Here is a 12,957-nt window from a genome sequence, read left to right as displayed (position 1 = left end):
AAAAAATGTCAAAACCTTACAAAAAAAAAACATATGTCAGGTAATAAATAGATGATCATTTCTGTCAATGCATTCTGTCAATGCAAGCAATGGTCACATTTGCTAACATGGAGGTAAAATTCCTCATCAGCTAAGATCAAAATTTGTTGGGTTTAAACAAACTGGCAGTGGTGGAAATTATCAGAAACTTTAAATGTGAAAATAGAAGCGAAAACTAGCCTCATGTATGACAAAGGTTGATTTGAGAACTGTGGTAGGTGTGCCTCAGGTTAGGATTTTAAACCTGTATACGAGCACTTAAATGCGAGCCTGAAAAACACAGGCAAGCTGTAGGTGCTTAGCCATGGTTACTACTGGCACAGAGAGGGGAGGTAACAGTGCTGAGCATGTTGTCAGTGTCTGCTGGGCACCTTACCACATCATCCACCACTTTTCTGCACATAGCACTATTATTTCCAGGCCATCCAAAGGATGGTTTTATTTATGACAGCTGTCGGTTCCCTACTGCTGCCTGAAAGCTCTTAATAATATGAAAACAAAATAGGTTCTAAGAATTGGTTAGTGCATATAAAGAAAAATGGCTTACATGCCTCTAACTTATACACTGATATGAAGTATGGTAAAAGCACATGTTGCCATCTGGTAAAAAAAGTCTTCAAGAGAAGAGCCTGAGCCAGTGCAACATTAAACAACTGCACCTACATTATCAAAGTAAGCAGTTCCAGCAGGGATTCCTGTTGCTGTGGATACAAAGGGAAGAACAGCTCAAAGATACTGGTAAAGCAGGGAGGGATTAGAGTATCTAGGGAAATAAGTAAAAGGTATTGAGTTTCATTGCACAGTTCTAGAGGACGGCTACAAAAGCAAGTCTAAACACCCTCGTCCTTGAAATAAAACTGCAGTGCCAATCTGTTGTGAGCACAGCCAAAGGAAGAAACAAACAAAACGTTTTATACTACGTGTATATATGTGTCATTTTTATATGTATCTGCTAGCATTTGCAAATTGGTTCCAATATTCCTGCCTAGTTTTTCTGAATTTTTTGCCTGCTGGGTTTTCTTTTTTTCAGTACGTGGTGCAACAGCAAAAGGTTTAAGTGGTTAAAAACTGCCTGAACAAATTATGTAATTAACTGCTTTCATTAACCTCCTCATTATCACAAATAATCTGTCATAATTATGCTATAACCTCAACTTTCCTGCAGCAGAGAACTTCATACTGCATCTCTAAACAACTCTAAAAATAATAAAAAATCATCTGTTTCCAGCACTGCAAATAATTAGGTTGAGAAATTCTTGCATGAGCAGAACTTTGAATCAGAGAAGCTTTCCCCTGTTGCTCTGCAACCAGAAATGAGCCATTCGAATTTTGGGGGGACAGAGGAACCCCAGATGGGAGGTGATGTTCAAACCCAGAGGCAATACTTCATGTTCAGGGCACAGAAACACAGTGCCCAGCTACACGTCTCATGCTAGAAGGCAGGTAGAGGCAGAACCTCTCCTTGACCCAAATAATGCCAGGCTTTATCCAAGTTAGGTTGGATCCCAAACATTTCAAGAACAAAGTAATCAGGATGTGACTTGGAGTGCAGACATCTCCAAAACAAAATGCTTTGCTAACACATTTTGCAAGACTACAAGTAAAAAATGTCAGCTTAGTGCAAAAAAAATAATCCCACGGTCATGCATATTGTAAGTGATGAATATATTGCTTAGTACTATAGACTTCCTTTAGGAGTAACTTTCAAGAGTAACGTGTTTCCACACTGCTTGCTCAGGTAGAACTAAAGCAGTCTCTCCCTTTCTACTTTCACTCTTTAGCACCTACATTTAACTCAGACAAGCAGGAATCAGCACACAATCAACGAGGAAGATACATGAAAATAACATGGCAAAAGATGTTTCCCTGCATGATGCTACATGATGCCATCGTAGTATTATGAAGGCTCTGCAGCCTGTATCACACTACTTGGTCGTTCAGCTTTTAGTGAGAAGGTCAGTAACAGGAGCAGACAGGGGTTACTGTTTGCAGTAACCATCGCCGAAAGCCTCTGTTCTCAAGAACCAATTACAAACCTCAGAACGTGGTTTTAGCTGAACTGCTGCCTAACAGATGTCCATCTAGAAGTTATCCCTCTTTAATTACAAGTAAACAAAGAGGAGCCACTTCTCCGTTGGATCAGCACTAGGAAAAAGTGTTAAGATCGTGAATGAATTTGCTGAATGAAAGAAGGGTCCTTGCTGGGGCACCTTTCAATGCAAGAGTCCACAAAGTGGCATTCCACATTTTTGTTTCCCTGCAAGCTGTGCTTGTGGTAAGTCTTACTCCAAAAACTGGTGGCAGACGTGTCAAGAAGAGCACTGGTAAAAATAAAGCAGCGAATCCCACTGCCATTAGCTCACATTTAATGTGATCAACTCTTTTGCATAGGGGGAAAGATAAGTCAGTTGATTGCTTCAGGAGGAAAATCCTCAACTTTTTCTTCCCAGAACAGGACTGTTTCTATTCCAGGATGGACCACAACACTGGAAATACACCATCCACTTCAGGTTCAGAAAACACTCTTTAAATTATTTAAAGCAGAGATAAAGAGGAACATTGTATGGAGTCAGTATTCCAAAGGAAAGCAACCTATAAGACCAAACTGTGGAAGCCACGACCACCGATTCTTATATCTGTTGCAAGAAACCCTTTAAAAAGCCAAATTATTTTTACTTTGACCCATGAGCACTGTCCTTCAATGGCACTGTGAGCATTTCTCTCCCCTCACTGGCTGCTTTTCCTCATCAGGTCTCTCCCCCCAAACTTTGCATCTGATCAATTCCACCAGGATTCGAAGTACCTCCTTATTTTTGGAGTCTAGTGCCCGCTATCACAAGGCCAAAACACTTTCCATAAAATTTGCAAGCATCATCTTGGAGACAAACACAATTTTTGCCCCTCCTAGGCCTCTTTTTCAGAGGGATAATTTTCTCTAACGTCTGGTCCAAATTCATTGGGGGACAATATTTATCCACCTGAACTGCATAAGGATGTTAATCATGAGCTTAAACAGAGGTGGGTGTTTTTTCCTTCACATTGAAGGCTTATACTGTAATGCTTCTGCTGCCCCTGGGATTGCCAGTTCGCCTCCTTTTGTTCAGTAAGTACTTTCTGCTTCTTTCTTTGCTTTCACTAAACCTGCATTGCTGCTCTGACCCTAGCTCATGTGCCATCTCTCACAAGGAGTGATTACCCTTCCTCAACATCCTGCCTCAAAAACTGTTCTTTGGTTAAATCTTGCATTCCCCTGCTAGGGCAGATGAACCAGTCTTCTTTTTTTTTTCTTAATCATTCCCCCTGTGAATTGCTACTTCTAGATTCCTCCCAATTTTCTAGTTTTAATACCTGCATTTCTTATCCCCTCTATGCCTTCTTCCTAGACAGTACCATTAAAAACATGCACAACTCTGCTGCATGCCAATTCTTCCATTAATTTCTCATATTTACCTATCTCTAAATCATCTTGATTTCTCCCTGAATGTTTCCAAAAATGCCCTTTTCTACTTTCATCTTTCAAACTCCCATCCATACCACAACTCATTCTCTGAAGCAACCCAGCCACCCTTTTCCTGTCCCTGCTTTTATCTTCCTAACCACCTTCCACCTCTCCAGCCGTGTTTTTGCTTTCCTCACCTGCGTCAGCTCAGCTTTTCCTATTCTTTTTTGCACTATTCTTCTCTATTGATTGTGGCTCTCAACTGTAATTCAGTTGAGTCTTTTTCCCTTTGTTAGACTAATTCTTTCCCCTACTTTGCTCCCCAACCAGACTGACCCTTGCAATTGTACAGGGAGCTCTGCTCCGTCCTTTAACCACTTCTTGCTAAATTCTTCTCTCACTGACAGCATCTTGCCAGCACTTGCAAGGAATACACCAGGCTTGGAATATGCATGCCAATTAAAACATATAACATTCAACACTGACTGGTGGGCACTTGATTACTTACATAGTGCAGAAATTGCATTTTTCCAGCAAGTAGAAGCTACATGAAGACTTGTCAGAACCCCTAATTACAGATTTTTTTAGTAAGCCCTCTAGAAGACCATCATTCACACAACATGTGTTGTGTTTCCAGAATGCTGTTTATTAGATACAGGATGGCAAAGCCCCAGTATTATCAATTGTTATAGGGCAGAACAGAAGAATCTGAAGAGCTCTTTTCTTGTCCCATACCAGATGCAGGTGTCTGAATCAGACACATGCACATACCTATGCAGGAACACCCTCAGCTACAAAGTTTACACAATTAGTACCATCATCCCAAATGCACACTGGTTCTGAATTTGGCCAAAAACAGGCACCACTAACCATTACGTCTGCTAGAGCATTTCCTAAATAAACATTCAATTTTCATTCCTTAAACGTTTCAGCATTTTGTCTTGTTGGAAGCACAAAACAAGGCAATTATCTTTCTAGACAGAAAATAAGGGATATCCAATGATGGCCCTGGTAGTTACAGTCTCTAGCTATTTAAATATATCCAGGTGAGATATCAATACATTGTCCACAACAATACCATAAAATGGGATGCAAAATGTGGCTAAGGTGCTGCTGTTTTGTGTGAATATTTCAGCAAATCACCTATAATGCAAATTCCAACTCACCAGTAGAACATTTTTAATATTACTGGACAATAATTAAAGGCAAAAATAAGTTGTTTTTATTAGTGTAGCTTGAACTTATCCCATATTAGTCCAAGTAATTGCCAAGGTGATTAAAATTTTAACTCAGTGACATTGCTAGGTGCAGATCTGGCAATGCTGCCTTCAACTGCAAGAGCTGCTCCAGAAGTAACGCCTCCCATTTTGATGGTGGTGACTATGTTGAAAAGTAGCGTTTTGTAGCTGAGAATTTGTTCTATCATTTGTTGTTATTGTGCTCTTTGTATCTCATTTTAGTTTTCATGGAAGGAAATACAAGGCATTACCTTTGGAGTGACCTACATAGTTGAAAAAGCACACCCAAGTCTGCCAAAAGAGAGATGCCCCTTGAATTTGACAGGCTTGAGATCTGCACCAACGTTTCTCCTCCTGGCAGCAAGAACATGCAGAAAGAGAAGCGGCTCGTAAAAAGCACCGCATGCTGTTGACAGAAAGCTGGCAGTGTGGGAAGGATCAGGACACAAATTTCCTGGTCTCCAACATCTGCATGTAACAGCTGCGGACCTGGGCCCTGCAGCACCTCCAGGCCTCCTGGCAGCCTGGTGAGCACAGCTGCCTCTCTGAGATGGCAGCCCTGGCGAAACCAGCTCAGAGAGAGACAGCTGTGAAGTGCCCATCTCTAGCAGGGCAGCGTGATGCTTCTCCCGCAGATCCTTCCCAAATGACCTGTGCCCTGTGGCACACAACAATCCAAACCTGTGCTCAGTTAATGCAGATACGCTACCAGCTCACAGGGAAATGAACAGCACACTGAGATGTGCTACAATTCACACAATAACAGCACAGTGCTTGGGGACTGGAAGGGAACAAGCTATAGCACTGCAGAGCTCCATTTAAAGTAACCAGTCCATCACAGAATCATTAAGGTTGGAAAAGAGCACTAAGTCCAACCCCAGCCCACTGTGCCCACTGCCCACATCTCTCAGTGCCACATCCCCACGGCTCTGGGACACCTCCAGGTGACCCCACCAGTCCCTGGGCAGCTGTGCCACTGCCTCACTGCTCTTTGAGAGAAGGAACTGTTCCTAACAGCCAGCCTGACAGTTTGGGCAGTGCCACCTCTGCAACAACCCTAGGAAACAAACTTCAAAACCATGAAAAATAATAGGAGCGGAACAGAAAGTACATCGTCTCTACCAACAGCAAATAGCTGAGAAATGTAAATGCAGTGTTTGCACTCGCAAGGCTTCTTTATTTGCTTTGAGTGCATTGATGAGAGAGCTGCCAGAGCTGCTCCAGGTAGTCAGGTTACCAGGCTCCACACAGAGCTGGAGACACAGCCACGCTCATGTCACATTCAGTCACCAGGCACGGCCCAGTAAATTGAACTGCATAAACATTCTTCTGACTCACGGCAATTTTGAAACATCCCTTTCATGAGGAAACCACTATTCCCAAGATCAGCTTTAATATACGAAAAGAAGTTATGAATATTCACGTATGAATATTAACAAAATAAAATCCTCAGATAGTGCAAAGTTGAAAGAGTGAGAGAACATTTGGGGCTCAGCACGTCTTTACACACGTTTTAAGAACAAGTATGGAAAGTTGAAATAATCTTATCAAAAATTGAAAACTGTCTCTAAAATAAGAATATAAAATGCAAAATAATGAAATATCAGTCCCATGTAACGTCACTTCCCGGCAGAAGCATGTCAGATAGCTGTTAGGAAGTGGACCCATACCCTCTCCCCTAGTTTTTGTATCAGTCACCGACTGCTTGCTGTGTTGCTGCCTGCCCAGCAAGGCAAGATATGACCCATTGGATTCATCTCTGCCCCAACTTGATCTCTATTCACCAGAGATGATGAAAGGCAGCAACATCTGAAGGATGCGGGGCCAGTGACACCGAACACATGGTCGACTGCAACATTGTTCAGTGTTTGCCTCGGTATGAAAAAACAGCAGTCAAAAGGAAGCCCATGTATATCAATTCATGTGGCAAAGATAGATAGTATGAAACAATGAAGATCACTAAACCATTCATTCCGTGTTAGCTCTGTGATCAGCAAGTAAGCACTAACTATTTAATTAGTCAACTAATTAGTGACAGGCAACATGGAAGGCTTCAGATGTTCTCAGACAAATGCAAAGATAAAAAGCCTAATTAAACAGCAAGCATTATGCTAACTATTGCCAAGCAGGACAGATGTGCAGGATATTGTATAATACTGCGCTGCCAGATAACGGCAGTTGTAGCTGTTCTGTCAGAAACTGTGCTTTAAAAACCATCTCTATGCTAATCTGAGATAAACCCCTGCATTGGGCTCTAACTTCACTTCAAGAGAAAACTCAGGGCTTTGACAAAACCCGCTGTAACACGTTCGCTTTTTAACACGATAACCACTTTTAATGCATCCAAATTGAAAGAGAAATACTTCACATTTTCATACCAAGTACCGTGGTCTTAGCTGCCATTCATTTATTGCTGTTTTGTGTAATACATTATGTATATTTGCGATGTCCTCGGAGAGTAAGCCATTGTTTACACCAGAGGTTGGATTAAGAAGGTTTTCGAAATCATGGATTAAAAAGGGTTTTCCCTATAATCACAAGACAATAACGCTTTCCACAGCTATATGCAAAGAGGTGGATAAAAAGCTAATTGGTTCACTGCGCCGGGGCCAATGACAAGATAGTTCTGGGCAAGCTTTTGGCGTTCTTGCAGCCCAACTTCAATCACCTGCTGTCAGAGAGCACTAGTTAGCACGTTGCTCTGTGAATCCTGCACCACAATTAGCTACAAATGCTGTTTTCAGAACTTGTTTTAAGTGTTTCCGTATTCATGAATAGGAAAAGATTAAAATGTTGGGCTGAAACTGACATTCTTCAGAACTGACATGTAGGGAATGAGTGGTTTAACTGAGATCTGTTCAGCTTGGTACTTCAGATCCAGGCTGTTGGCAGTGTTTGACATCAGCTATTTCTCTGTATTTGCTATTCTTCCTGCTGAAGCTCACCTCCAAGAACTGGTGTTTTCAGAATCCTGATTGGATCTAACCCACCTCCCGTTCTGATACACGCAGGTACTGACATCCTATATTCACAAACACAGATTTTACAGTGTCAAATCATTTTCAGATGCAATTTTTCATTTAATATTTGCAAGCTGAACGTTTGAGACAGCTTTTTCACTAATAAATTAAGGATAGGTACAGGTGATCTGCATGGGGACAACAAAAATGTAACTTTAAAAACTTCCATTAGTCTTAAGTCAGACTGCCTGTTAGGGTCGTTGTTCATGGTAATTTTACAGCACTACTGAATCAGCATCACAGACTTGAGGGAAGGCCATGATTTTACTGCAGTGTCTCACAAAAAAAATTCTTGTTATAAATACCTAAACTTTTTTTAAAGCCCAATTCACTCAAGGGAAACTTAAAAAAAGAAGAAAGCCTGTTTTCAGCTTAGCCCTCCTTTGGATTCACTCCAGGGCTCAACTGCCTTTCTCTCCACATCCACAACAAAAGAGAGGCAGCAACAACAGTTTGGAGGGCAGGGAACAATAGAGGCAAAGAGAGACTGTGTGTTGCTGGGCTGAACTGCTTTCTCACAATGGCAATATTCCTTCAGTTGCTACTTTGCTTTTAGGACTGGCCAGCACTCTGAATTTACGCTGCGTCCGGTTGGATGGTGCAGCATTTTGTGTGAGCTTTGTCTTAGTGCCGGAGAGTGACCTAAGTCCTGGCTTTGTGCAAGGGGAAGCATATAATTGCACTGCCCAGGAGGAGCCTCATGCAGGAATTGTGGGAATTACAATTCCTTGCCTGCTTGCCACGCTCCTGCGGGGAAGTTAATTACTGCAGCAATTTATGATGCAACGTGCTGCCCTCCTCCTAGCGCCTCAGATCCGCTGCCCGGTGTGCTGCAGATCCTCATGTGCCCGCCAGCTGCAGCAGAGGTGCAGCCCGAGATCGTTGCCACCTGTACCTCCTGGCAGCCAGCCGTGCGTGAGACGGGCAGGCTCAAGGCTGAGGCTCCTCCTGCACTTGGCCATTCCTGGAATATAAAATTCTATCAGATGCATCCTAAAGAAAAGCAGGGCTGTAGCTTATAGCATGTCTGAATGCGATTACCCTCGTGAAAAAAGAAATCAGCAGGAGATATTTATTTGAATGGTGACACATGACTAATGAGCTCACCTTCACTGACCTAGCATTACATTAAGCACAACGGAGGCAATTCTCCAGGGCTCAGGCTATCCCAAGCACTAGAAAGAATCCTCCCCTACTAGATGGTCATTCTGTACACTCACTCGCAGCATATTTTGCTCTGCCCTTTGAAATAACCAGCACTGATATGGCCATGCCAGCGCTCTGACTTTGACTAGATGATCTCAGCAGTCTTTTCCAATCTTAATGATTCTATTACCTCTGCAAGGATCTAGTTCGACAAACTCTCCATGCAATCTAAGGAGCCGGAGGGAACGACTGCAGAAGCGTTTTGTAAAACAGCAGTTCACAGCACACACTGCTCCGTTGCAGCAGGGTTCATAAAGTTCCATTCTCTGCCCTGGTGGAGAAGCCTGGTGCCCACAGGCAGAGTGGCCATGAGCTACGGTGCTGCTGGCACAGAACAATGGGACCAGGGCAGCTGTCTGCACGGCTCCAGGGAGAAGACAGTTCTTATTGTTATTTCTCTGTCCATTGAAAAATCTATATTTATTCAGTCTCAAACAGGTTGAAAACACTTGTAAAATCTAGTCCTAATAATTGTTAGCTAGGTAAGTGAATTACATTTGTGTGTTTCCATGGTGACTGATAATGTAAAATAATTAAGTATGAAGAATAATGAGGAGAAAACCACTTCCTCTTTTTAAGGATTAGGGGCTTACAAATTGATTCAATCTAGCTATTTTTAGTGCATGTAACCTTTGCAAAGAGTATTAGAAAATTATGAGTAAATCAAACTAAATTGTATTAAAAGGTCTTCACATCGATCAGATGTTCTTTAACTGCTGCTGCTGAGAAAGTTAAAAAATGTTTCTTAAACTTTTATGTATGTTAATACAAATTCTGTGACATCTGGACTAAGTACTGCTTGCGTTTTGCATTCTCAGAGCAATACTTAATTTTTCATAAGCACTCCAATTGTGCAGTGCTGAAGATGAGTGCTCTCTGGTGTACAAGAAGGACTTGTTCTGCACAAACTCTTACTTACAATATGGTTGAAATAAAACTTCTGGCTGAGGTGTATCAGAGGTAGAGAGGATTTCCCCACAGCATTGATTCTACCTGCGTATCCTGTTCACTACAGGAAGAGAGCTTCTGGCTCAGGGGGACAGATTTGGTTGATTCACTTATTTTGTAATGCTCTCAGACATTTCTACTACGTATTTGAATCTACTTGGAGAAGAACAAGTGAGTAAGAATTGCATTCTTGCACACACAGACCAACCCTGTAAGAGCCCCAGACAGAAGGGTAAGTGGTGAGATAGCAGAGAGGGTCTCCCCTTCCTAACTTTGGAAAGTCTGTAGAACAGACCTTTCCTACCAGTTTATCTCTGGTTAGAGAGTGGGAGGTATAGAAACAGCTGCATGCATTTATTCCCCTTCAAAAACAGTTTATACATGTTTTTTTTACTCCAGTTTGGATAACTCAAAGTAAACGGAACAATTTAATTGATGCTTCTACTGCTAAAAAATTCTGTAATGTGGGCATTCAGCCTATCCTCTTGGTGGATCACTGGGCAGGCTTGTGACTGCTGGAGCGTCCTCTCCTAGCCCCCCTTCCCACACTCTACAATAAAAATGGCAAAGGAGCCAGAAATAGAAGTGCTGTGGTTCCCAAGCACTCCCAAACTCCAATATCAGAAGCAGAAAGATGCTGCTGCTCCTTAAAGGCAGCACAGAGAAATGAAAACTCCAGCTCACGTGGGATGTTTCTACACAGCTCTGGAAACAGCAGCACAAAGAGGTAGAAGAATGGAGGAATTCAGACAGTGATCTGTGATTCTAATAGGCAAAACTAGCTTTAAAGATCAGTAGTGCTTTGCACACCATCCAAAGGGCTATGGACTTAATCTTTACCTACACTATTTACGTATAAGAACAGTGGTCAAAGAGACAAGGTATGTGGAGTTCCCATTTTCTCTTGGTCTTCATTTTGAGGATCTACAAGGAACCTTGGCAGCACTTTTAAATATCAGAGCCTGTTAGGAGACACCAGTCTTTCTACATCTGCAAATTAGACACTCAGAGTCTTAATGGTTAATACTTGCATATGGATCCAAAGCATATCTTTTTTTTTAATTACTATCTTTTATGATAAAGAAAGAGTCTGAGATGATTTCTACATGGAGGAAGCAAGCGCCTTCAAATAAAGGTAATTTATTTTCTCAGTAAAGGAAATCAAATAAAAACCTTACCAAAAAACAAGTGTTTCCAGAAATGAGATTCCAACATCAGATGCACCAACCACCACAATCCTACTGTTGACAGACACTTTCGATTCCATTATCAGCTTTCGATTTATGTGGTTCAAAGAATACCTTGGCTGAAATAAATAGATAAATTAATTAATTGAATGAGTGAATGAATAAAGTTCAAGATGACATAAATATACATAAAAAAATAACTGGAAAGATTTGCTAAGAATCATTACACTATCAGCCATGCATTACCCTGCATTCATGCAAAACTCATTACAGGTCACTGACACGACTAACTTTATGATTTTTCCATGCACACAAGTTAACACAGAAGACAAAGAATACCAAAATGGTGAAATATATGCATGCTTAATAATTCACAAAATAATTAGCGAAGCTTAGTGTTCTTGCTTCTCTTGAAAAAGACACTACAGCAGAGACGCTAATAGGAGTGAGAATGTTAATAAAGTTAAGTCCTCTAAACTCATCCTATACCATTACAGGGGAAACATTCTCTGTATATGAATTGACAGAGTGCTACAGACGATGAGCAAGTACTTTATTTTAGAGCTACACTAACGATGTTGACCTTCCCAAGAAGAACATGACATACTGAGAGCCCCAAACAACATCATCAGTGCTGGAGACCTCCAGCTGAGATTTCAACAGTCCCACTACCAAAGCTGTGTACCACACGAGAGCACCTTCCCACACCTTAAGGAAGGATTAGGGGTCAGTTATTTGCACACTGTCATCACCACATAGCAAACAGTTTTAAATGTGGCAAATAAATGTGTTCATTGGTCATGCAACATTTCTTCTTTTTTTTTTTTTTTACTGCCAGATAAATGTTCTTCTGACTGTAGTTCTGCACAGTGCAAGGATGACATCCAGTGGTAAGCGAGATTCATCTCAGGGGCTGGATGCCACTAAGAAAATTCCAGAAGATACCTTCGAAAGTATACCAACCTATGGTGGCTGCTTAATGGAGGAGGCAAATGTGTGAGGCTCAGTTAGGTGCCTGCAGTCTCACAGCCACCAAGGAGCCCTTGCCAGGAGCAGTTGCAGTGCTGCTCAGATTGTCATTATATAAGACATCCTCAGATTTCTGTGATAAGTGGAACGATCTAATCCAATGCCAGTGCTTTTTGACCTGCCAAAACACCTCTTACAGCAAGATCTGCCAGTAAGAAGAGTATGATTGTGAATGAAACATTTCAGAAACTGAAAAAAAACTTCTGTATCTCACTGAACATGAATGTGTGATGATGTGCAAACCATTGGAAAGGATTTTCGGAAACGGGAAGAGCAGATGAAAATTATTAAACTCATCCCTCCACCTAAAAGTGCTGCTCAACATAAAGCTTGTGCTCCTGCATTCACAGCACACTAACTGGGTAAGCCCTACCTGCATGGTTCTTGGAGGGCTGACATGGCTTTTAACAAAACGAATTAAATGGTAATAAGAACATGAAGAGAATCTTCTTCTAATGCATCTAATCAACCAAAATAACTAGACAGGAGCGTCAGTCACTAATAGGATAAACTCAATAGTCCTTACAGCAATGCCAAGTTCAAACATCTCCTTCCACTGCAGTGCTTTTATTTTTTACTTTTTAATGTACTCCAGCAAAGAAATATAAAGCAGTAATACAATTTTCTAGGGAAGAGTTGTATCTAATTTATGAAATGGCTTCTGTACCGATGATACAAAGGCAGCGTATGAGCAGAATATAACTGTTTTTGTACACCACACAATGGCCCCAACACCAACAGCTGTCATGCTTCAGAAATCACCTTTCTAGCAGCTAAGTACACTAAATGGCCCCAGGGAGTAAGGAATTAGGTGGATTGGTCCCATAATACCACCTTATTTTAACAAAATG

At 41.5% G+C, this 12,957-nt stretch overlaps 1 protein-coding gene across 1 annotated transcript in view; it reads right to left on the bottom strand.

Moving 5' to 3' along the window:
• Positions 1–12,957, bottom strand: part of CFAP61 (cilia and flagella associated protein 61) — a 91,378-nt gene that overhangs the window by 29,272 nt on the left and 49,149 nt on the right. Inside the window, 1 exon segment of the mRNA XM_042875281.1 lies at positions 11,069–11,196. Coding sequence (XP_042731215.1) covers positions 11,069–11,196 — 128 coding nt within the window.

Source organism: Lagopus leucura, unplaced genomic scaffold (genome assembly GCF_019238085.1).
Source record: "Lagopus leucura isolate 7727_CA_CO unplaced genomic scaffold, USGS_WTPT01 Super-Scaffold_73, whole genome shotgun sequence".
NCBI lineage: Eukaryota > Metazoa > Chordata > Aves > Galliformes > Phasianidae > Lagopus > Lagopus leucura.
The sequence above is the reverse complement of the archived record's forward strand: the minus strand, read 5'-3'. Positions and strand labels throughout refer to the sequence as shown.